The sequence below is a fragment of the Esox lucius genome, chromosome 16 (genome assembly GCF_011004845.1).
Source record: "Esox lucius isolate fEsoLuc1 chromosome 16, fEsoLuc1.pri, whole genome shotgun sequence".
NCBI lineage: Eukaryota > Metazoa > Chordata > Actinopteri > Esociformes > Esocidae > Esox > Esox lucius.
The window spans coordinates 17,455,619-17,477,320 of NC_047584.1; the positions used below are offsets into that span (position 1 = coordinate 17,455,619).

At 42.7% G+C, this 21,702-nt stretch overlaps 1 protein-coding gene across 4 annotated transcripts in view; it reads right to left on the bottom strand.

Annotated features, from left to right (window-relative positions):
* myo3b (myosin IIIB) overlaps positions 1-21,702 on the bottom strand; it is a 69,098-nt gene that overhangs the window by 25,725 nt on the left and 21,671 nt on the right. For 3 of the 4 annotated variants that reach the window (XM_020054520.2, XM_034286983.1, XM_034286984.1), the window contains 18 exons: positions 20,812-20,967; positions 18,730-18,814; positions 18,520-18,636; positions 18,313-18,417; positions 18,070-18,153; positions 17,448-17,650; positions 17,267-17,365; positions 15,535-15,649; positions 15,059-15,185; positions 14,746-14,956; positions 13,754-13,901; positions 12,435-12,588; positions 12,187-12,275; positions 11,327-11,456; positions 4,107-4,186; positions 3,189-3,209; positions 2,222-2,299; positions 1,748-1,953 (listed from right to left, as the gene is read on the bottom strand). In XM_020054520.2, coding sequence (XP_019910079.2) covers positions 1,748-1,953; positions 2,222-2,299; positions 3,189-3,209; positions 4,107-4,186; positions 11,327-11,456; positions 12,187-12,275; positions 12,435-12,588; positions 13,754-13,901; positions 14,746-14,956; positions 15,059-15,185; positions 15,535-15,649; positions 17,267-17,365; positions 17,448-17,650; positions 18,070-18,153; positions 18,313-18,417; positions 18,520-18,636; positions 18,730-18,814; positions 20,812-20,967 — 2,208 coding nt within the window. The remainder of the gene's footprint in view (positions 1-1,747; positions 1,954-2,221; positions 2,300-3,188; positions 3,210-4,106; positions 4,187-11,326; positions 11,457-12,186; positions 12,276-12,434; positions 12,589-13,753; positions 13,902-14,745; positions 14,957-15,058; positions 15,186-15,534; positions 15,650-17,266; positions 17,366-17,447; positions 17,651-18,069; positions 18,154-18,312; positions 18,418-18,519; positions 18,637-18,729; positions 18,815-20,811; positions 20,968-21,702) is intronic. The other variant, XM_020054522.2, reaches the window with a different exon arrangement.

Consider the following 21,702-nt stretch of genomic DNA (forward strand, 5'->3'; position numbering starts at 1 on the left):
ACCATGTGTGGACGTGAGACATGGGTCCACCCACAGCGCGAAAAAATAACAAAAGAACTACTCAGTGAGACATGAGCCCCTAACAGAGGCCTATTGTCCGAGCTCTTACAAATGGACTCTGCTCTCTTATTTCAATCGCCACAGTTGATGCCCATCAAGGCCTATCTGTGTTCATCAGCTTCAGTGCATGGTTCTACTTCATTGTCTAGGACCCTTGACTGTCCCGCCTGTCACAGTTTATAAAACACCAGCATAGGACAGAGCTGATATAACTGTTTGTTCAGGGACATCAAGGCTCGCAAACTGCTGGTTCATCCCTTGTGTTCTGGCGTTGGTCAAAGAAAAGAACAATAACAATCGAGTCGGAAGAAAAACTTCTTTGAACCCCCCCACCCCATTCTACAGCCTTTCATTCTAATTCCTGTTGATACCTGTTATTTCTTTGATGGTAAATACAAAGCACACTCCTTGGCAACATCAGACAAGTCTTTGATATGAGAGCACACATTTAAATCAGTTTTCCACTAAAGGAGTAGTTTAACTATGGAGTCTGTCACTATTATTTCTTGGATGCGATGGGATTTATTCAATGGTAAGGTTTCTGACTGGGCACAGAAAGCTAGAGAATGCCAGGGTATGGTCTTCTAATCTTTAAACAATAAACTGGTTAAAAATAGGCCCAACTCCTCCAGCAATAATAGGAAAGTAGTTCAAACTCACCAAATTCACAATCCCACATGCACGCAAGCGGACCTAGTACTTCCAAATTAAGGTGAACAAGCCATTGTCGAGTGATGCATGCCCTCATGTTTAACACCAAACTGTTCAAACTGTCAAATAAAGTAGCCAGACCAACACTGTCAGAGAATTAGGACAGGCAGAAGATCGACATGTGGTCATTCAAGGTTTTAAGCGAGAAATTGGGCTAAATTAAACACACAATCTTTTAAAAGCTCCCCTAGAGCAGCGAAACTAACCAGCCGTCTCAGTGCTTTTCACGCAGGCCACAAGCCCAAGCTAATTACATTTTTATATCATATTAAAGCTCCCCATTGGAGGTGCCTGGAATATATTTCAAAGGATAATTGATCAAACGTAAGTTTCCTACGTTTTCCCAAGGACCTAGTCTGAGTATGTACAGTATCCCATTCTTGACAGGACTGAGGAAGGTTTAAATAGCAGATTTGGGGGTTTGCTTTTATATCTTAGCTTAAGGTGTATTAGGCTGATTCAGTGGATGGAATTCGTATACCGCAGACACTGACAGATGTTGCCAAAAAATATGGAAAACAAAGACAAATTAAATCTAACAAAGCAAGTAACCCAATTTCTTTATTCACATTAACCACCCAAGGAATAATGTAACCCTGTCAGATATGGACTGGACCATTTCCAGGAAACGGAGCACAAAACCCCCCCACTCCATCAATAGTAAAGTGCAATCTACTAATATGCCTATCCTCACCCTCAATCTGAATTCTGCCCTCATTTCCGAGTCCTACAAAATGAACCCACCCAGTTAAGAAAGATGTACAGTAGGATGTAGTCTCATGCTATAACTAATGACTGCCAATTAGCGAGCCTCTTGCTCTGCTCAAGTTTTGACTCCTATCTAATTAAGGAAGCCGTGTTTTGTGTGATGTAGCTCACACGGTGCGCTTGTTCTGCCCCATCTCTGGGGCTGTCTCAGCAACTCAGCGTATGTGCACAGCTAGCGCAGGGCCGCGCAGCCCCGTGGCGCTGGTACCTGTTGACAAACTCTTCAAACAGGACGCGGTGGGAGTATCCCTGGCGACGGATGTTCACTGTCTCCAGGATGCCGGTGTAACGCAGCTGCGCCGTCACCCTCTCCTTACAGAAGCGCAGCGCCTGTCTGTCATCGTTGGGCTTAATGCAGCGCACAAAGTGGGGCTGACCCACCACCATCTTAGAGAGCAGATCCATCAGGGAGTACTGCCAGCACATTGAGGAGACAAAGCGCGGCGACGGGGGAGGGGCAAACAAGACCAAACAAGGATTATTATGTGCATCGTTTCCTTCTGTCGTCGCAGTGCTGACAGGTTCCCCAGTGATTATGTTCTGCCATTGTGTCTGCTAACACTCTTATTCCCTGGTTGACAGAAACTGACCCGGAAATGTTAAAAAACAACAACCACTGCATTAGAAGCAAATGAAACATTGTTGAAAGCGACGGTTGGCGCGGTGATGTGGAGGTGCATACCCGGAAGTAGGAGGCCACCGTCTGTCTCCTCATGTTAGTGGTTTCCTCAGGGTGTCGCATCATCTCCATGGTGTCCACCTAAACACAGGCGATCCCGTTAATTCCTTCCCCACAGCGGGACACACAAGAATCCAGGACGTTGTTGCTTTTTGTGTGTGTGTTGCCTCTGCAGGGCGGGAGCACCATAAACACTTAAAGCCAACCGCGTAGAGAATGGATGTGTACAGCTGAGGGGCATGGGAGAATTGCAGCCAGAGCGCTGCTCTGTATAATGAGACTTTCCATTCCAAACCAGACAGTCCTTCTAACAACGGATTAACAAGGACACAATATAAGCTTTCTAATGGCCCTAGTAGCTCCAGGCCTCATCAGAATTAATGACACAATCAATATTTTATTGTACGTCTACATAGCAAAGTGTATATCTAAATACTTGATTTTATCTTACCACAGGGGCAAAGGTATGTCAAAAGATTTCTGAATGACTTCACAGAATAATTGTATGTCTTGACAGTTAACCATGTTGAACGCCGTTCAGACTGAGGTACCAGCAATCAGTCTGTTTCAGTTCGACTAGGCACACATCAGTTCAAGTGTTTTAACAAGGAATTTCTCTAAGTCTGCGCCATTTTAACAATTCTTTTTCAATGATAGCTTCTAGAAGCTTCTTATCCATTAACTGTTAAACTTTCTAGCGGCCGAGCAAATGCTAATACGCATTTTACATTGTATTTCAGTTTGATTGGTTATAATGTAGCTTCTTCACACAAAGCAGGTACAGTAGCATAGCTCATTAGATGGTTGGATGCTTTCTAGAGCATGCACATGTCACAACGTGGAACCACAGGGAAATGGAGGCTTCACATTACCAGCAGCCCAACATTAGAAACGGTGGGGTGGAACACTTGAGAAGACATTAAAACACGATGAGGTAGAAAACCAATAAACAACCATAGACTGTTCTTACCTTTAATAGGTATTTGGGAGACTGAATAGAGGAAGGTGTTGTTGAAACATGGGGAGGGAAGGAAGAGACAAGAGGACAGACAGGAAGTAAAGAATCGGACAATCTTTAAGGAGTAAAAATCCTAATGTGAGATCTCAATAACTGCCAATTTTGTATCAACTGACAAAAACAATCATGGACAGGCGCTCACTGAATTCTCCCCTAAAGAGGTCAGGTCAGTGAGAGAATAAAAAAGCAGAATACACAACTCTTCTAAATCACTGACAGACTTTTATGGAGCACTCAGCAGCAAAAGCACAGGAAAAAGTACAAAAGTAATCTTATCTATACTAGTTTCTGCGGGTAGGTGGCAGGCCGTTTATGGTCTAACTGCGGCCTCATCCTGACAAGAACCCTTTAACATGTCGTTCCTCAATTCAACATGTTCTACTTTACAATAGGAATTGTAAGAGCAAGTTGTATCAGTAGTCAGCATTTAAAGCCTTCTTCCTGGCAGCTGTTAACAGAGTGGACAACTGAGATATGCCCCATTTTAAGAGGCATCTTTATAGTATCACGGGAATCCCAGATGAGGGTAGATCTTTTCAATGTAGCCACGACTGAAATAATTTGTGTTCTCGCGGGCTGCAATGGACTAACAGCTCAAGTAAATACAACATCAGTCCCAACAGCCTGAATCAGAACAATAAGACCAGACTAGACATCCTGAAGACAGACAGCAGATGGTGAGATGAATAGAACCCCAACAAAGACAGTGAGCGCCGCCAGTCAGAAGTAAAGGCTACGTTGTCTTTGATTTCTACAGTTTGTTTTTGATGTAATGCTTGTGGACTGCAAATAAACCTGTGATACGGTCCCAACTGGGGATCCGACAATGTTTTTGAGACATGTAAAGGGTTAAAGGAAGAGAGCACCCACCTTGTGGCGCCCTGAGCCGAGCTGAGGTGGCAGAGACCTTGAGGCAGCGGTGACTCTCGCCCTGGATGTGGCCAGATTACCTGTTTAATCCAACACAGCAAGGCAACACGTCAACACAATAGCATATATACCTATCATATCCTTACACTCATGCAATCCTTTCAATAGAAAAAGTTAACTACTGTGACCGGAGTATTACAGTCACCATTGGGGGGAGATCAAGTTAACTCCTGCTTTCAGCAAGCATGTTTGCAAGCGGGCCGGTTCCATTGTGGACCAGTATGTTGGGTAATCCTTCAGGTAGACAGATAGGGCAGTGTAGGACTTCACCAGTCTGAGCTGGATTTTATGGAATCAGCAGTCCAGCTTTCTGTCTGAACAGCCGTTCTACAGTCCCCTTCGCGCATAGACGAGAGGGGATATGAACCCGAGCATATGCAAGACAGTCTGAAACATTTCAAAGTTTCTGCACAAGATGTCCAAATGTTTTCCCTGGCTATATCTTCAGAGGCTAAACTGTGATTAATAGCATTGAAAGAAGCCTTTGAAGCAGGATTGGTGACATCAAAGTCCTAATCCATGGGTGGCAGGATTTTTATAATGAGTGGGAAGTATCTTAACACATTTCAAAGGGTTTACTCCATGAATAAACAATAGCTGCACAGATGTGCCACGCACACCTTAGAAACACAGGGCTCCAGAAACAGGAGGTGGAATTAACCAGGATGTACAGAAGCAAACTAATGCAGAAACGATGAGATCCTCCACTCCTCACTGTAAACAACCTAAAACTGGGCTCAGAAAATGAACGTCAGAAATCATCTTTTATTGGCGGACAAAACTGAATTATGTACTACATCCACAACACTGGACACACATCTGAGAGGGGCTCTTCGGTGAAAAGCAAGACAGAGGTCGGGCTGGTCTGAGTCAAAGAGCTCAACCCAAAAAAGATGGCTCTCCTAAAATGGCGGCCACAGACTAAGGGTGTCAGGTAACTGGTAGCCCAGTGTGCGAGCAGGGATACGCTCCAATTAGCCCCAAGTGAAGCTAGATGGATTAATTGGAGTCAGGTCTTTTGCAAATGAAGAGCACTCTCTCCTCTCCCCATTAGTGCTGCTGGGCCAGATCATCATAGCACATTTGTCATGATGAATTAGCGGCTGTGTGTCGAACGGGCCCGTGGAGTGTCACTGTGCTTTCACGCCTCTCACTTGCATGACACCATCAAGGGAAGATGAAGGGGCTGTGTTATGATGAGGGAAGCTATGACAGTTGTACCTAAGCCTCGCTATGGACCCTCTCCCACTGCTTTATACACATACACTCCTCGGCAGCCCATATTAATTCATTCTCTGTGATTCCCTATCCCCTTCTGACTACATGATTAGTACATGGGTTAACTGTCACTCAACGATTTCCTTTCTAGAAGCATGCTAACACCTGAGACGTGCAGTGTAGGAGATGACCTTAAATCATAAGACTCTAATAAAGTCAATAGCAGATGGAGATGAAACAGTGGTGGTCTGTCTGTTGGGAATACCAGCATATATAGGAGTCGTCCTGAACCCATATGAAGTCATATGACCCATATGAAGGCGTCACCGCTGCACTTTTAAACAAATGGAAATGTGGAGCCTGTAAGCCTATGCTGTTAAACATGCACGGGCAATCAGCAAAAAAAGTTTGCCCACCTCTCAGGTGATTCACATCTCTGACTAAAGCGGTACCTTCCCACTAAATCCCCCCTTTTTAAAACCAGATAACATCCTCTTACTGAACGTCTTTGTCGACATTGAGTTGTCATCGCCGCTGCACAACCCGATGTGTATTTGCCAGAGGGTTAGTCACCAGAGGATGAAGGCATGCTGTGTGGGGGTCCATCTACCATCAGGCCGTTCGGTCTTTAAGCGGGATCGCACTGAGCGTTTCTGCTTCACGCGTGTTGCTCATGGCATGTGCTGCCAGCACAGATACACCGAGGGAGACAGAGAAAAAAGGCCTTCTCTGGCATCTGTGTGTTCACTTTGAGAATTAAGCCCAGTAAGATTCCTGTGGGGGAATTTTTTTTATTTTTTTGCCCAAGCTGGCAGTTGTATTGGGCTTCTATTGACGGGAATAGTCAATGTGCCCAGGATTAAAAAGCAATCCTGCGTTCAATATGACACCTCCCTACATTCTTTTATGAGTGTCAGCGTACGCCTTGTACTTCAGAAGCTGTGGATGGAGCCGTCTACACAGGAGACAATCAAAGTTGTAAGAGAGCAGTATCGCAGAGCTGAGTTTGCACAGGCTTGGTGGATATCACTCCTTCTATCCCGCTCTCGTTTTTTGAATTAATGTGATCTGGAAACTCAACTCAGCATCCAAGCAAATGAGATTATGGCAGCCATAACCCCCGCCCCCCCCCCCCATAACCAGCATCACTCATGCCCAGAGACTAGTCCAGAGGCTGTTGATTTAAATGCCATCCACTACTGTCAGAGCAGATCAATCATCAAAAGCATGGTGTAATTGGCTTTTAGTGACACAACACAGTGTTGCATTATCAAAGAATGTTTTAGCACGTGACTTATGTGCTGCCTGGTCCCAGCTATCTGAGTCTAGGGGCATCTGAGTGCTGGCTCAAAACATTCTCCCCTGTGATAAAAATAAATAAATCAATCACACGAAATAATTACTTAAGTTTCTCGGCATGGAGTGCATGTGTAGACAAATAGATGGAGAACTAGGTTGGCACCCTGTTGAAGCAGAGAGGAATGTTGCCCAGTGAGATGAAAGGCAGACTGCTAGCGGAGAACAAAGAGCACAATGTGTCATGGCGCTGCACAGCTGAAGGTTGGTGTCATTTCTTCACCAGAGAAACATGAAGAGAGCCACATAGTACTGCCTTGGAGTTGGGAGAATGTAGACCCAATATGTAACTTTCATTTCGTACATTTCAAACATCACAGTGGAATTAAGTGCAGCAAAACCTGGGCCATTAGGAGTTTCATGCAGTGCTACATGCACTAAAGCCCAGCACACAGACATGTCTGATACACACACCGATCAGCCATAACATTATGACCACTGACGGGTGAAGTGAATAACACTGGTAATCTCCTTATCATGGCACCTGTCAGTGGGTGACAGCAGGTGAACATTCTGTCCTCAAAGTTGATCTGTTAGAAGCAGGAAAAACAAGCAAGCGTAAGGATCTGAGCGACTTTGACAATGGACAAATTGTGATGGATAGACGACTGAGTCAGAGCATCTCCAAAACTGTTCCCGGTCTGCGGTGGTCAGTACCAATCAAAAGAGGTCCAAGGAAGGAAAAAAGGTGAAACGGCGACAGGGTCATGGGCGGCCAAGGCTCATTGATGCACATGTGGAAAGAAGGCTGGCCCGTGTGGTCCGATCCAACAAACGAGCTACTGTAGCTCAAATTGCTGAAAAAGTTAACACACACATAGCACCAGGATGCACGATGGGAAGGAGGCAAGCCGGAGGAGGCGGTGTGATGCTTTGGGCAATGTTCTGCTGGGAAACCTTGGGTCCTGCCATTCTTCTGGATGTTAATTTGACATGTACCACCTACCTGAGCATTGTTGCAGACCATGTGCACCCTTTCATGGCAACGGTATTCCCTGACGGCATTGGTCTCTTTCAGCAGGATGATGTGCCCTGCCACAAAGCAAAAATGGTTCAGGAATGGTTTGAGGAACACAACAACGAGTTCAAGGTGTTGACTTGGCCTCCAAATTCCCCAAATCTCAATCCAATCGAGCATCTGTGATCTGCTGCTAACATCTCGGTGCCAGATACCACAGCACACCTTCATCTGTCTAGTGGAGTCCATGCCTAAATGGGGCAGAGTTGTTTTGGCGGCAAAAGGGGACTTACACAATATTAGGCAGGTGGTCATTATGTTATGACTGATCAGTATATATAGAAATCCCTTTAAACGTAATAAATTCAAGCTTTATAGTTAAATAAGCAAGTAATCACATGCTTATTTAAAATAAGCTATATAGACATGTAGGATTGACAAGCACCATATTCTCTGCACTGACAGAGAGTTGCCAGGGAAAATATATGGACTATATATATATAATACCTACATGGTTAATACCACAGAAGTATAGATAAACATACAGTTAATAGGGCTTTTGTATCCCCGCCCAGATATACAACTGAGACTCTTCTCATCCAAAACAAATCTCCAAGTCAGGCATTAGAAATTGTACCTACGTTACTTCCCAAGCGCTTAAGTTAATACAGATAAATATTTCAAACTCCCCGTTTTACTTGCCGTGCTTTCCTATTCATTCAAACGCCTGATCACTCAAAACACAAACAAATGATCCTGACAACGTCGTGTTTTTATTTCTAGGACACCACCGTGGGCAAAACGTGGTTTATGTATATGTACATATGCAAAGCCCGGGGAGTTTCATAATGCATATTAATGTGTGAGAAAGCAGAAATACACCTTCAGTACACTCTATATACATGAGGATCACGGCAGTATTGAAACAGAACTGGAGCACTGTGCCCCTGTAGTCTCTGGCAGATTGAGGCCTGTCATACATACTTGTGTTCAGATGTGCTCTGCTGACACCAACCCTAAGGTTACATACAAATCCTCTGACCACAGGCCTTCCACGCCCCAGCGGACCTTAGACAGCTCAGCCAATTCAAACACTGATCTGAGGGATCTGGGAAAGCCCCTGACTTGGAGGAATTTGTTCATGCAAATACATCCCATTTCCTCTGACAAAACACCACCACATTGCCAAGCCTCAAGGACCCTGCCTGATGAGATTCAACTAGGCTCAAGTGACCCGGCTATTCAGATAGGGAAAGGTTTTCACTTTCCGGGGCTTTCAGGGTTCTCCAAGAGACTTTCATGACATCAGACTTCAGTTATCAATACACATTTCAACAGTTCCATTCCCATACAGTAATATTTACCCACCCGCAATACTGAGATGTTCCAAGCAGTGTGCACAGTATCCTCAATCACTTTGAATATGAGACATCTTTTGAAGAATTCTAACAGTGCGTTTTATCTGCAATGCTTATCTTGCCTCCGAGATTATAATGTGATATTCATTGATAACATGGAATAGTACAGCTAATGAATCTCGATGCCTGGATGTGTGGTGCCCTGCCCAGGACCTACCAATGTCCTTTCATCTCAAACATCAACGTGATGATCAACAAGGCTGACATCTAGTGGTCACAAGAGCCATCTGGTTGGGATTCACAGCTCAGCAGCATAAAAATAAACCACCCGGTTAAAAAGATTCTCATCTGATCCCACAGATAGCAGTAATTTCACAGATAACACTGAATCTATAATATGAACTAAAATGCAAATTAAATTCCCCCAGATTTTACCCTGAAGAATAGAAATTATCATTTTCCTCTGCTATTTTTCAGTTGAAAGGGAACTCAAGCTTTCCCCACTTGATAAGCAGCAGTAGATTGTCTCACAGCTGATATCTTACACGATCATCTACACTTTCATGAAATGTCATAAGAAAACGAGACCTCTACCAGAGGACAAGGAGTGAGTGAAGACACCCTGTGGGCCTTTGCCAAACCGGCGAGAGACGCACAGACAGAGTGATGGAAGATTCCAAACTTAAGCATCCAGCACAAATAACAACAGTAGCCAAATGACAACTACACAGAAATGCAACACTTTTACTGAAGTCAATCACCGAAACCTCAACTTGACACCTATTACCTACTGCTTGTGCACTTGACCGAATGACATTGCTGCCAATATGGCCCTTTGTGTGTTTGCGATGGAAGATAAGAAAGGCTTAGTACAAGCTGAATCAAATTAGAGAGGCTTTTAGGCCTAATTGACACCATGTCTACAGCCATGAATGGTGGACCATATCTCTGCTGTCACTCAATACTTTGAGTACCAAAGTGCAGTGAATTTTCCACCCATTTTCATTATGCTGAATGTATTTTTTCATCCCTGCGTATTTCTCTGCAATCAGGCAAAGAGGAGGATGACTGTGGGCTCACCTCTTGCACTACCTTCTATTAAAGTCTATACACAGGCATAGGGATTTTTAATGGAGGCTAAACCAAGGTAGCTATCGTAAATTGGAGCTGCTCTGATATATATGCTCTTAATTCGACTATAAGTGAAAGCAGTCATTTACAGGTGGCTCAAAAGGAAGCAAAGCACATAATATGGCTTAACTGAAGAGAAGTATGAAGTGGTGCATCTGGTAATTGAACACATCTATTAGCATGCCGGCTCAGCCGAGTGTCCACGGGACCCAGCCAGGGCTAATGACGAAGATATTACCACCTTCATTTATCTCCACAGAATGGAACGGGAAGAGGAGTTGCTTTTTTTTATGATCTCTAAATACAGTTTCTTCATCCGCTGAGTATTTGGAAACCTTATCGCAAAAATATCCCGCTGCAGCACAATCTGTAGATAGCAGCAAGCAGCAGGGAACCAAAAGGGACAGCTTAGTGAAAATAAAAACAGAGCCCTCCACGAAGAGCTCAGCCTCTCAGGGGATAACGGAGACTGGAGATTTATTCACACTCGGTATCACATGGCAGAGAGAAGGGCTTTGAGTGGAGGAGGACCTGGACGCCGCCACATCTGGGGAGAGGCGTCTTAAAAAAGAAAAAGCCCTTACCTGAGAGTTTCTGGAGGCATGCACAACTACGAACAAACACACAATCACATAACACCATGGGCCCCCTGATAAGTTTCTACCTCAGAGTAAACAGGAAGAAGACTCTTCTGTTGGTTGAAAAAACAGGAACATTTCCCAGTTCCTGTGTGGAATACAGGCCAGTAGTGTTGTGATGCTCCATGGGAGCCGCCGACCCAAACTACTGGTGATCCACAGAATATTTTATAGAAATTATTCAGACCTACCTGTTTAATGAGAAGTATTCAGACCTACCTGTTTAATGAGAAGTATTCAGACCTACACGTTTAATGAGATGTATTCAGACTTACCTGGTTAATGAAAAGTATTCAGACTTACCTGGTTAATGAAAAGTATTCAGACTTACCTGTTTAATGAGAAGTATTCAGATCTACCTGTTTAATGAAAGGTATTCAGACCTACCTGATTAAAGAAATGTATTCAAAACCTAACTGTTTAAAAAGTATTAAGACCTGCCTTTTGTTTTTATCAAAAACATTCAGACCTACCTGTTTTATAAAAAGTATTCAGACTTACCTGTTTTGGTCAATGGACTCGAAAACAGCTGCTGTAACAACTTGTTCTCTGAAGTTCTCAAAACCACAACAACGTCTGCAGGGAGAGTGTCACGATTCTTCTCCAGAAAACCATTCACACTATAAAGCACCTGAAAGACAACATGTCAATAATTAATATTCAAACCCCATCTGAAAAAACTAACTATCCCATCAGTGATCTTACATGAAGACAAAAACACCAACGATACAATATATAGCATACTGAACCATATGCATGGTAATGACCCATACATGACATTACAATATATAGCATACTGAACCATATGTATGGTAATGACCCATACATGACATTACAATATATAGCATACTGAACCATATGTATGGTAATGAACCATACATGACATTACAATATATAGCATACTGAACCATATGTATGGTAATGACCCATACATGACATTACAATATATAGCATACTGAACCATATGTATGGTAATGAACCATACATGACATTACAATATATAGCATACTGAACCATATGTATGGTAATGACCCATACATGACATGCTAGTTCATTTATATAAAACTGATCAATACAGATCACACTGATCCATCCACAACATGCTGATCAATACAGATCACACTGATCCATCCACAACATGCTGATCAATACAGATCACACTGATCCATCCACAACATGCAGATCAATACAGATCACACTGATCCATCCACAACAAGTAGATCAATACAGATCACACTGATCCACACATAATGGGCTGAATCGTTTATATAAATCTGATCCATACAAATCACACTGATCCACACATAACAAGATGGCTCATTTATATAAATCTGATCCACACATAATGGGCTGATTCATACCTTCCCAGCATAATGCTGAATTCCGAAGCAAAGCTCAACTCGTTTTGGTCTCCAGAAGTATTTGTAGCGCAGATTGTCCTCAAATTTATCTGAGGAGAAAACATCGAAGCTAACAATATAATAATAATACACCGCTTAATTAATCAGATATGCATTCAGAGCATTTGGTTTACGGCCTTTCACGCAAGACTCTGGATGTTTTTGTACTTAGAGACTTAATGTTCTCTGCCACTGAGGCCTTGTCTTACCCACTAAGGTCTGGTCAGTGGCCTGGGGAAAGCGGCTCTCTTCATCTAGCAGAGAGAGCAGGCCCATGGGCTTCTGGAGGAACATGTCCAGGATGGGGCGGTTGTCCTCGTACTCCACCAGGCTGGCATCCACCCCCTCTCTCTGGTACTCCATCTAATTAAAACACACAGAATACAGTCCGCAGCTAATGATTCCACTAAACCACCCAATTAAACAATCTAGGCTAGAGAGGATTTGTGCATGTTTCAAAACAAACAGAGTTCTTAATCAACACACTGTGCTGCAGCGACATTCAAGTTCTCTTTCTATTGCTGAACTTTGTAATAAAGTCAGTTGAGAAAATTATACAGAACTGTTCTGAAATAACAAATAGAGCCACTTACTAATTCATAATTTAGCTACATTTGCAAATAAGCTGGTCATATCACATTATTGCATCTGCTTAATTAAGATCAAAAAGTTATTTTAAACATATATTTTACTAATAAAGTGGAACCAATGGATTTAAACCGTCCTCATGTTTAAATCATTAACTCAGAATAATCAGCTTCTGTGTATGACTGGATTCAAGCCATTTTCACATTATAAAAATCCAATTTTCCGCTAAACACTGCCCCTCCATTGAAGGCAACTATGTAACACGACAAATCAGGCAGGAAAGTTGCCTGGTAAAGGCACAGGCGTTAAGCATGTCGAGTTAAGCCTTGGTATAATACAATGCTTCCTGAAGGACACATCCACGCTGTTTCAAAAGGCAACCCAATTCTTCCAGTTTCAAAATCTCTATTCATTACCTATAAAAAGTCATCACTTCACAAATAGCAACTCGCTCTAATTCCCTTGAGAGGACTTGCTAGAGAGCAAACATTAACACAAAAGGACATAACAGCAGAAAGTGCTCTTGATTAATGTCTATACAGCGTCGTCGGTGAAAATGAAGAGCTGCCACACTCTAGGGTAAACAGCTTCATTAAATCAATTAAGAGAATAGAGAATTTCTAACATATAAGGGAGCAGAAGTAAACATTAACGTCACTGGAAAAAAAACTACTAAATGGCGTACATGATTATTATAATTATATAAAATGTATGACGCCTACACGGAATGAGTGTTTGTGATTGATGAACAAGCCTGTGTATAATAACAGGATGTTTAATACACAACATGGAATAAAAATAGGAAATATTATATGCTGCACACAACAAAAGGGCTTCTGCGTAATCCAGTGTGTCAATCTGTCACTGTTATTAAACTTATAGGAGTTGGAGAAGCATCAAATCTCTGTACAACATGGGGCCACCATTAAGGCAGGTTTACCTGTTCAAGAGCAAAAATGTGCTGGTTGAAGTAAAACTGAATCTGTTCATTTGCAATGTTGATGCAGAGCTGCTCAAATGAGTTCCTCTTGAAGTTCTCGAATCCAAAGATGTCCAGGATTCCCACATTCATACCACTTTCTGCCACACTTCAAAGGGGAAAAACGGGACAGAAAAACAAAGTTATTCTGTGGTGAAACTGTGAGCAAATCCCAAGCAACCACATTGACTAATGAAAATTTAATGATGAACCAAGTTCAACCCAAATACAGAATATTTTGGTCTGAATGGCCAATTCTCCTATTATGGGGAAATCATAATAATCTACTTTCCAACAAAAGTGATGAAAGTTCAGAGATCCTTCAATAAACTAATAACAAAAAGTGAATTCTATGCAAGGGGTTGTACAAACAGGTCGATATTAAATTAAAAAGCAGTCTGTACTTCACTGTGATCTGCGCTGGACCCAGGTCTAAATGCAGAACTTACAGCACATGATATCTACAGACAGATTTCAGCCTGGTGCTACTAAAACCGAGTTTGCAATTTGACATAATCCCTTGCATTAGTAAGACATTAGAGGTCACCCTGTGTCTCGGTTAACAGGTTATTAATGGCAATAACAGAGTGTGCCGATGATTGCAGTGGGAGCAGGCCCTGTGCAGCTCAGAGACAGCAGATGATTCCCTGACACTTCACGCTCACATTTATGAAGGAATTCTTTTGGATCAATGAACAACTCTTTACAGTCTCTCAGAAGTCTTTTTAATCATCCGAATATGATTTTCTCAGCACGCAACTCGGTATAAAAAATGTATTAAACATATTTTGCTCCCTTTCTTGTCTTGTGTTGTGCATTAATATTCTACTCCCTGTGTTTGGTTCTCTAACCATGATGTAAAGGTCACTAGAGCTTCATACATCCACACACACACACACACACACACTAATCACATTTCAACAACCAAAGAACAGAAAGAGCTGTAGACTAACCAGATGTTCAGGTCTGGCTGTAGCAGGGCATTGATGCGGTTGACTATCCAGCTGAAGAGGCGTCCGTACAGGGCCTTAGACATGGCGTCCCGGACGTCGGTGGCCTTGTCCACAGTGTTGGTCCGGATGATGGTCTCTCCCCGGGTCACCACACAGTGGGAGGTCAGCGCCTCCTGGAGCTCCTCGGGGCCGATGCAGAGCAAGGCAGCAGCTGTGGATCAGGACCCAGGAAACGAGCCTTCTTTCACACTGTGTAAAGGCACCGACGGGTGCTCAAAGGAATCTGAGAATAACCCTGACTTAAATGTCTTACTATTTCCTAAGGCCTCGGCATTGGGCACTTCACTTTTATCCGTCTGGTGCTGGGAGGTAATGGCAGTGAATTCGATATTTCCTGTATTCAATATGGCACAGAGAATTCTGTACACTGAATTGACCTCCTGTTAAAAAAGCAAGAGAAAGCATCAGATGCAATGGGGGGGAGGGGTTGTTTGGACATGTGTCTTTGTTCCTTTATCTGCTGTTTGCATTTTAATTATTTGGGGGACCTTTTTTTTTTATATTGTTCATTATACTTATGTGCTGAATACAGATTGGTTGATATTTGTTTGGTTGAAAATGGCAGAAAGGCCAAATGAAACAGATCTCCCCTATTAACAAGCAAGCAGGCAAGTTTATTTACGTAGCACAATTTATACATAGAAGCAATTCAATGTGCTTTACAATGAAAAGAAAAATATACAAATGTATTATTTATTTATTATTAATGAACATTTCAACTGTACCCACCTGGTCAGTGAAGCCAATGATACGGAAGCAGTCCTGAATGGCATTAAACTGCTCCTTGTACAGTTCACTGGAGGTAATGTCCTGCATCACCTTACCATGTTGATTCTCAATGTACCTGGACAGATATTCAAACCCCCAGGTTTCCACATTACACAAGTGACAGGGAATAATTACAGTTGTGCTCAAAGGTTTGCTTACCCTTGGAGTAGTGTTAATATATGTACCATTTGTAAAGAAAACATGAGTGAGCAGGCAAAACACTTCTTTTATTTCTTATAGGATTCACATTCAACTGTAGGTCATAACAGAATGGCGCAATCGTAAAACAAAACATGGCATCGAATAAAATTAAAAAAATGAACTGACCCCTGTTCAGAAGTCGGCATGCCCTTAGTTCTTAATACTGTGTATTGTCCCCTTTAGCATCAATGACAGTATGCAGTCCTTTGTAATAGTTGTCTATGAGGCCCCGAATTCTTGCAGGTGGTATAGCTGCTAATTCGTCTTTGGTCGTCAGATTGTCTCGATGATATTAAGATCAGGAGACTGTGATGGCCACTCAAGAACCTTCAAATTTTTCTGCTGTAACCACTGGAGGGTCTACTTGGCCTTGTGCTTGGGGTCATTGTCATGCTGGAAAGTTCAAGAGCATCCCATGCGCAGCTTTCGTGCAGAAGAATGCAAACTGTCTGCCAGTATTTTCTGATTAAATGCTGCATTCATCTTGCCATACATTTTCACAAGATTCCCCGTGTCTTTAGAGCTCACACACCCCCAAAACATCAGTGAGCCGCCTCCATGCTGCACCGTAGGCCTTGTTGACCCCTCTCCAAACATAGCGCTTATGGTTGTGACCCTAAAGCTCTATTTTGGTCCTGTCACTCCAAAATACTGTGTGCCAGAAGCTGTGAGGCATGTCAAGGTGTTTTCTGGCATATTGTAACCAGTCTTTTTTGTGGCATTGGCGCAGTAAAGGCTTCTTTCTGGCAACTCGACCAAGCAGCTCATTTTTGTTCAAGTATTGTCGTATTGTGCTCCTTGAAACAACCACACCGTCCTTTTCCAGAGCAGCCTGTATTTCTCCTGATGTTACCTGTGTTTTTTTTTATTGTAACCCAAACAATTCTTCTGGTAGTTTAGTCTGAAATCTTTCTTGGTCTACCTGACCTTGGCTTGGTATCAAGATATCCCAGAATTTGCAAGGCTTTGGATATCTTTTCATATCCTTTTCCATCTTTATAAAGTTCCACTACTTTGTTACGTATATCTTTTGACTGTTCTTTTCTGCTCCCCATGGCTCAGTATCTAGCCTGCTCAGTGCATCCATGTGAGAGCTAACAAACTCATTGACTATTTATACACAGACATTAATTGCAATTAAAAAAGCCAAAGGTGTGGGAAATTCACCTTAAATTGAAATTTTTACCTGTGTGTGTCACCTTGTGTGTCTGTAACAAGATCAAACATTCAGGGGCATGTAAACTTTTGCTTAGGGCCATTTGGGTGATTTCTGTTATTATTATAATTTAAAAAGGAGCCAAACAACTACGTGATAATAAATGGCTTCATATGATCACTATCCTTGAATAAAAGACACTTCAAAAAGATCAGTCATATTTTCAAAATCAATGCCAAAATTTAACAATTTCTGCCAGGCTATGCAAACTTATGAGCACAACTGTATGTTGAGATGTCATGTAATTAAAGCCAAGTGAAGAAATAAAACACTAACCTGGGGGGCTTCTTGTCAGGTAACCTGTAATTCTTTAGCTTCTCTTGGTGATACAGACCAGCGTAGATGTAGTAGAATATGTGGAAGTTTTTCTCTCCCCTAAGAGCATTAAGAGAAATTGACATTTAAACCTAGTGGACCATATTGAATAATAACAATAATATCTCTGGTACTTTCTTACGTAGCCTGTTTGATGACCCTGGACTTTTCTAGCAGGTACTCGGAGATCTTGGCTCCCATGACTGCCCCAGTGGGGGTAAACTTCATCTCCAGGTACTTCCCGAAGCGACTGGAGTTGTCGTTAATTGCCGTGCACGCGTTGCCAAACGCCTCCACCAGAGGATTCACCTGGAGAATCTTCTCTCGCAGTGTCCGATTGTTTGCCTGGAATGACAGTCAACAATTGGTTTGGCATACATCTGTCCAGAAACAAAACAAACTCAATGTATAGGACAGAATCTTTCAGTCTCAGTCTGTCCTTTTGATAATGAAATGAGCTTGACAACTTAAAGAGCAGTGAAAAGGTACACAGCTGGTAGAAATGGAAGGCTCAGTGGAAGGGTTTGGTATAGAGAGGTTCATGGATTACAAAGACACCGACGTAGACCTGTACAGAAGACAGCGCATGCTACGGAAAACGTGTGGCAAACGCATGTCTATAAAAAACTTTCTTCCTCAAAAAAAATATAAAATGCATATCTTGGTGCGTGTGCGACTTTGCGCTGTTAAAACTGAGTGTGCACAAAGAGGGACCAAAGGACCTTATGGTACCAAAATCCAGTTTCATCCCACACCGACAGTACCTTTCCCAGGAAGGTGAGATGCTGGACAATCAGATGGGCGCTCTCGGTCTTCCCGGCACCGCTCTCTCCGCTGATGATAATACACTGAGACACAAGGACACAACCATGACCACTGGGCCTCAAACAAGCCCACCACTAGATCTCTGGACCAGGCTCTGAATAAAAAGTCACATAGGATTTAGATAATACAGCTTATCGCTAAATATGTTTCACACTGCGCTGCGCGTTTCACCCTTCAGGTACCTGGTCTTTACAGAAGGTCACCATGCCCTGGTACGCCGCGTCGGCTGTGGCAAAAATGTGCGGGGGGTTGTCAGCCCGCTTCGCCCCGTGGTAAAGCTTAGAGAACTGTCAAGAGACACATCGCATTAGAATATCGGTATTCGCCTGCTGATTATAAAGACCCGGTCCACTGGAGTGATGGCGCCCAACAGGGCGGCTGGCACACACCTGTGGCGAGTAGATGCTTAGATTTTGAAAAGGGTTGAGAGCGATGAGGATGTCTCCAACGTATGTGTATATCTGAAGCTCGTCGTACCTCTTAGAAAGGTGTTTGATGATGGTCTCCTGCAGAGAAGGAAGGGACTTAACAGTGTAGAGGGAGCTCGACTTAACGAACCAGCCTGCAGTCTAGTCCAATAGCAACGTGCTCAATCTTACCTCGTCCAAAACCTCCAGGTTCACAAGATCATCATCAGGACTGCTTTCTATTATGAGTGTCTTTCGTGTATTTATTCTTTCATGCCTGTTGGAGTAAAGCCAAGAGGTAGTGAGTTCAAATCCCAGATGAGGGGATGTTAAATGACAATCGCTGTATCAATGCACAATGTAATCATGTGTTTCAATTGTGGGAGACATAATAATGGCTTAGGAAGCCTGATGGTGATAAAAGCGCACAGATAAATGAGTAATAATAGTCTTAGTCTGACTATAACACCCATTCACTTCAATGGCTTGTTGGTGGCCCATCAGGGTCCCCCTCCAGGGAGATCTTTCCCATTATCACAGGCTGTGATTGCACTTCATCTCCATTTGACCTAGCACTCTACAATTGGGCCCACAGGTCGAAGGTCAGCACAGAGGCAGCTGGCATATTGGGATCATGCAATTCCCCAAGGATCCGCTGGGGATCCGTGTGTGTGCGTGTGGGTGTGTGTGTGTGAGAGAAAACAGGATATAAATGGGGGATGAAAATGTCTCCAAACTGGTGTTATTCCAGGAAAATTTGATTAATGGAGACATTTCCTCTGTCCCAATATTAAAAGGTATTTTATGGTCATAAGCAAACAAAAAGGTGATAACTGTTGGGATTAGGGATAGAATTATGGTAAAGACATTAGGGTTTTTAGGATTCAGGTCAGGGTTAGGATTAGAAATAGTAATTTATCCTTTGCATGCAGTAACTTGCTGAAGTCTGTGACCCATTGACCCCACAGGACTCTGGGTTTCTTTGGTAAGTCTCTGCAAGGACTCAACTGCAGCCACCTTCAGAGTTAGTTCAGTTTAAAGGACTTTTAGGATTGAGTCTTGTCTTCAGCAAATTAAAGTCATCCCAAATTAAATCTGAAGATTGACTTGGCCAGAACTTTCCATGTTTGCGACCTAAAAAAACTCCATAATTGCTATGTTAGTTTATTTGAAGTGCTCTCCCGTGGGTTTGGAGACATTTGCTTCCACTGTAGCTGACAGGATGTTTCTGTACAATGTAATTCTGATATTTAATCTAACATTAACAAAAGAACTGGGCAATATCTCATTCACAAGAAAAAATTTTAAAGTAAATAATACCTCCAAGCCACCAACCTACTTATTTGTGAAGAGGAACATAGGATCTCTGTCAGCACATGCACGCACACACGCACGCACGCGCACACACACACACACACACACGCACACACCTGCACATACGCACGCACACACACGCACACACGCACGCACACACGCACGCACGCACGCACACACACTAACCTCACCCTGCACAGCATCACATTAACTCTTGTTTTTGAGGACAAGGAAGGGTACATCAATCCATACCATTCCTATTGTGTTTAACAGCCGTAGCAACAGTAGGAGACATCAACGCATCACACACTATATAGCAGACACGGTATTACAGAAAGCCTGACTAGTTCCAGTACACCAAACCTCAGTCAGCCTAGGCCTGGAGAGTAACTCCACAAGCAACAAATACAATCATTTAGCAATCACAAACAGCTTTTTTTCCCTTCGGCTCATGGCAGGCCAAGTATAAATCATTGCAGCATTCTTAATTCACTGATAATGCAGACAGCGAGGATGAACAGTTAGCATTTCTCACAAGTAAATCAATCTGAAAACCACAGTGTTTATTTCCCTCAATGGTTTAATCATTGCAATTAAAAGGTTTTTATTCATCTAAGTTTAGTCAGCACAATCACTCCTATCAAATTAGTTTCACTCCCCTAAATTCTCTTTAATTACATCCTTTTCATTACTTTCACTACACAGTACATTTGTTACACGGGTTTAGCAGGGACAAAATAGCGTAAGGAAACGAAACCCTGCCCTCCTCTGGTAAGAGAACACATCTCACCTCAGCATCTCAGAACAACTCCCCTGCTTCTTAACATTTTCTCTCTAATGGAGAGTTCAGTGATAACAGATATATGAACTACCAAGACAAACCCACGTGTCACCTGAGAGAAACATTGAATTCTACAGTTCTTCAAAGGGAACGTAAGCATTTCTTTGAGGTTGACTTACTTGGTCTTGAGTTTGCAGCCCAGCTCTTGTTGTTCATGGATGAGTGTGGAGAGCTGTTGACTGAGAGCCATGTCTTTACCATGGGCCTGCTTGATGAACGGGTGTTCCAGAAGGTGGGTCACGGACGGACGAGTCTCAAAATCCTTTATCAGGCACCTGTGTAGTCAGAGAATTCAATCCGAAAGAGAATACAACCAGAAAGTTACGCCGGACAAAACCTTTTTCTGGTTTGAAACCAAACTCTCCGAACACCTATTTGCCAGGATCTTTACATTTAGAACTTCCATGCAATAACAGTATAAGTAGAAAATGTACGAAAAATACAGTGACAGTGACCTGAACATCCCACCAAGCCGATATGTTTGGGGACAGTGATAATGACTGACAAGGTGCTCTCTGTAACGTTAGCCTATGAAACTCCTCAGCAGATCTTCAGTCTTTGGGTGACTGAACTCTGTCCCCTCACTGAGCACCACACGGTCTGGTCATCACCATGGCCCCAGAGCAAACAGGTTTGTTTCTGGCACAGTCATGAATGGCTCCTATCTTCTACATGCAGTGTTGACTGTTGGCTCTTTGTCATACTGGTCATACGTCACTATACTACTGTCTTCAAAAGCCCCTGACAGAAAAAAAGCTAAAGCATACATTCTGTATTTTTAATCCAGCAGCAATACAAGGTTATTCAACCAGGTGGTAAATCGTTTGTAAAAGGGGTAATTCATGGACAGTATGACAGTTTTGCATGCTGGGGGTATATCATCAGGCTGCCTGGTAGTCCATATATATATATATATATTTTACCAACAGGCATCATACAGATGTAGGATCTTTATAAGAGCCAGTCTCCTACACCAGGAAGATTATCCTGCAGTAACAGGAAATGTTGAA